Source organism: Vigna radiata, chromosome 1, assembly GCF_000741045.1.
Source record: "Vigna radiata var. radiata cultivar VC1973A chromosome 1, Vradiata_ver6, whole genome shotgun sequence".
NCBI classification, from domain to species: Eukaryota; Viridiplantae; Streptophyta; class Magnoliopsida; order Fabales; family Fabaceae; genus Vigna; species Vigna radiata.
In genome coordinates this window covers 33,808,111-33,811,413 of record NC_028351.1, presented here as the reverse complement: position 1 = coordinate 33,811,413, position 3,303 = coordinate 33,808,111, and the positions used below count along the sequence as shown (strand labels likewise).

General features: G+C 29.5%; 1 protein-coding gene across 1 annotated transcript; it reads left to right on the top strand.

Annotated features, from left to right (window-relative positions):
- The first annotated feature begins 461 nt into the window (after nt 1-461).
- Nucleotides 462-1,177, top strand: LOC106765882 (18.5 kDa class I heat shock protein-like). The gene has a single exon (XM_014650657.2). It carries the CDS (start codon nt 555-557, stop codon nt 1,032-1,034), a length of 480 nt encoding a protein of 159 aa, XP_014506143.1. The 5' UTR covers nt 462-554; the 3' UTR covers nt 1,035-1,177.
- Nucleotides 1,178-3,303: the final 2,126 nt, after the last annotated feature.

The window sequence follows — 3,303 nt, the reverse complement described above, 5'->3', positions numbered from 1 at the left end:
CTTGTTTATTGGGTAATGTAGAATTCTACTATTTGGCTTTTACCGGTGACACGTATTGTGCTGCTTGGACCAAAATTACGAATTCTTCTTATTTTTGTACATATTTGTTTTTCAATTTTAATCTTAAAATAAATTAAAATATCTATATTTATATTTTTATATTTTAAATAATCATTATTTAAATTTAATTATTTATTAAATAAAAATTATTATTTATTGTTTTGCTTTTAAATTATTATTTATTTAAATTTAATTATTTTACATATTAAATTTCATTACACTACTAATGTTAGAAAAAGAAACCGGATGATGTAAATAAAAGACTAGAACCTTCTCAATCATACTGGGTAAAAGTAGAAGTTTGTGGAAAAAACTGAAAGCTGGGAAAAGAAACCAAGGAGAATACAGAATTCTGGAACATTCTAAATTATCCTTTCACTTTCTATAAATACTGCATCATCAGTTCCTCTACACATCATCGAACCAAGAATTAAGTGTTTCCCATTTCACCAAATTTTCCAGCTTTCGGATTTCGTTTGTTATAGAAATTCAAGATGTCTCTGATTCCAAGTATCATCGGCCGAAGGAGCAACGTCTTTGATCCTTTTTCCATGGACGTGTGGGATCCCTTCAAGGATTTCCCTTTCAACAATTCTCTTTCTGCTTCCTTTCCCGAATTTTCTCGTCAAAATTCTGCATTTGTGAGCACCCGTGTGGATTGGAAGGAGACGCCAGAGGCACACGTGTTCAAGGCTGAGATTCCGGGACTGAAGAAGGAGGAAGTGAAGGTTGAGATAGAAGATGATAGGGTTCTCCAGATAAGCGGAGAGAGGAACGTTGAGAAGGAAGACAAGAATGACACGTGGCATCGTGTGGAGCGTAGCAGTGGGAAGTTCTTGAGGAAGTTCAGATTGCCGGAGAATGCAAAAGTTGATCAGGTGAAGGCTTCAATGGAAGATGGGGTTCTTACTGTCACTGTTCCTAAGGAAGAGGTTAAGAAAGCTGAGGTGAAGTCCATTGAAATTTCTGGTTAAGCAATGTTACTTTGTTGATGATGGCGTTTTTTTGTTTTGATGAAGAACTTGTGTGTGAGTGATACAATAAAAAAACTGTAAAATGTAACCAATGGTTACGGTTGTTGAGAAATATAATATCATTTTAAGAACCTTTCACCTAAGAATGTCTTAGAATTTCTTCATATCTGTACTTGCATTGGTATTGCTAATGGTTTAAAACATAGGTCTTTCTTAGAGGCTCCAACCATTTTTCTTGAGATGTTAATGCGACGAAAATTTCGAACAGTAATTTTCTTTGAAACGTGTAAATGATTGTCTTTAAGAATTTAAGGACTTATTTCTGTTGTGCAAGTCTTTCTTAATATAATAAGAATTTTTCAAAATATATTTGAGGGTAAAAGAAGAAAAAAGGAAGAAAAAAATATATTTTTTATGTCTTAAATAGAAAAAGAGTTTTTATTTATAGAGAAAAAAAATAAAATTTATAAAAAACAATAAATAATGGTGAGTAATTTTTATTTTAATAATCTATCATTATTACGATAAACTATTGTTGAGAATCTTACTTTTTTAACCATAATTTTTGGAATTTCGTTATTATCTGTACCTGCACAAATCTTTGAACGGTGCCAATAATCTATTTAGCATTATTGAACGATTGATAGCTAAAACTGTCTTGATGGTTGATTGGAAATAATTTTATTTATACATAAATTTTTAGTTTAAATTTGAAAAGTTCAAATGATTATAATTTTTACTATGGATATTGAGACACTGACACTTTAAAAATGAAATTTATTGAAATTTTCAAGTTCTTGATTTTAGGTATGTTTTTTTTTATTATTATTTTAGTATTTTACACCAATTTTTTTATCTTTTATTTTATTTTAGATAACTATATTATTTCTAAAATGTTGAAATTTCTTATAATATATTATTATATTGACAAAAAAATTAAAAAAAATATCTTACAAATAATTACATGCGTTAATTTAAAGTCTATTAAAAAACAACATATATCATTTTGATGTCATACACAAAAATCTAAAATAACAAATATTAAAAGTTTATTTATTTTTTGTCAGTGAACCATATAACTGGAATGAACAGGATTCAGATTACAAGGAATGAAAATGGTTTTCATGCTATTTGTTTTTTTCTGCAGTTATCAGGCCTCTTCAATTCTAAGTGTGGTTGGTAATTATGTAAAATTGGAATGTATAACAAGAAGCAATATTATATTGACATAGTTGAAACTAAACCTTCTCATGCAGTCAGTATAATTGAAACAGATTGTACTGAGATACGTTGCTGTCAGCTACTTCATCTGATAAGGAATGTACCGAAGGTTGTGTCTGTAATTGTGATGTTTTTTTCCTTTATTTTTGGAAATATAAAATTTACTTGTAGATTCTGATTATAATTTTTCTGATTTAGTTGAAGATTCCGCAACAAAGAGTGCCAAAATCACTGATCCATCAACTGAGTATTTTTTCTTTCCTGAAAAAGCCCGAAATTTTGTTATTTACATTGTTTATAACATTGACAAGAAAATAGAAAATCATAGAACAAATCTTATTTACATATAAAGGTGTTACTTTGGTTTTCTTTGAGGGTTTTGAAATCCATCATGGCTTTTTTTTTTTTTATATAGAGTGCCATTTATAATTACATTTATTTATTTTTAAGATGTTCCATTTATTTTTAAGGTGTTACGTTTATTTATTTTTAATAAGAATATAGATGTAGTTTTTGATATTTTCCTATGGATAAGTGGTGGAGGAGGTAACGATTTTATATGAAAAAGTTTGCAGTAGTGAGAAGGTTAACTCCGTTTACATTTTTAGCTTACTAGAGGTATCTCCGTTTTCAACTAACACCCAAGTTTGATTATTTTCTATAGAGTTGATTTCTTCAGGCATTGCCTTCAACCAATTTGCATCCCTGATGGCACATTCGAATTCTACAGATTCAGCTTCTGCAACTAGTGCAAAGTGCACTAGATTTTCTTTAAATGTGATTGCTGAGACATTGAACATCTCATAATCCTAGAAATGTGATGAAAATTGACTGATCATGTGAGATCTTCTTACTTTTTGACCACTTCGTTCATCCACAACAGTTGTGTTGTTAATTGTCACCTAGTATGATGTTAGGCTGTAACATATCTCCAAAGCATTTCTTTGATTACTTGATTTCCAACTCTAACATGATGTCTCATCAATTACAACATCCATACTGAGTGATACCAGCCTCTTCACAAAATTTCTTGAATTCGTTATATACT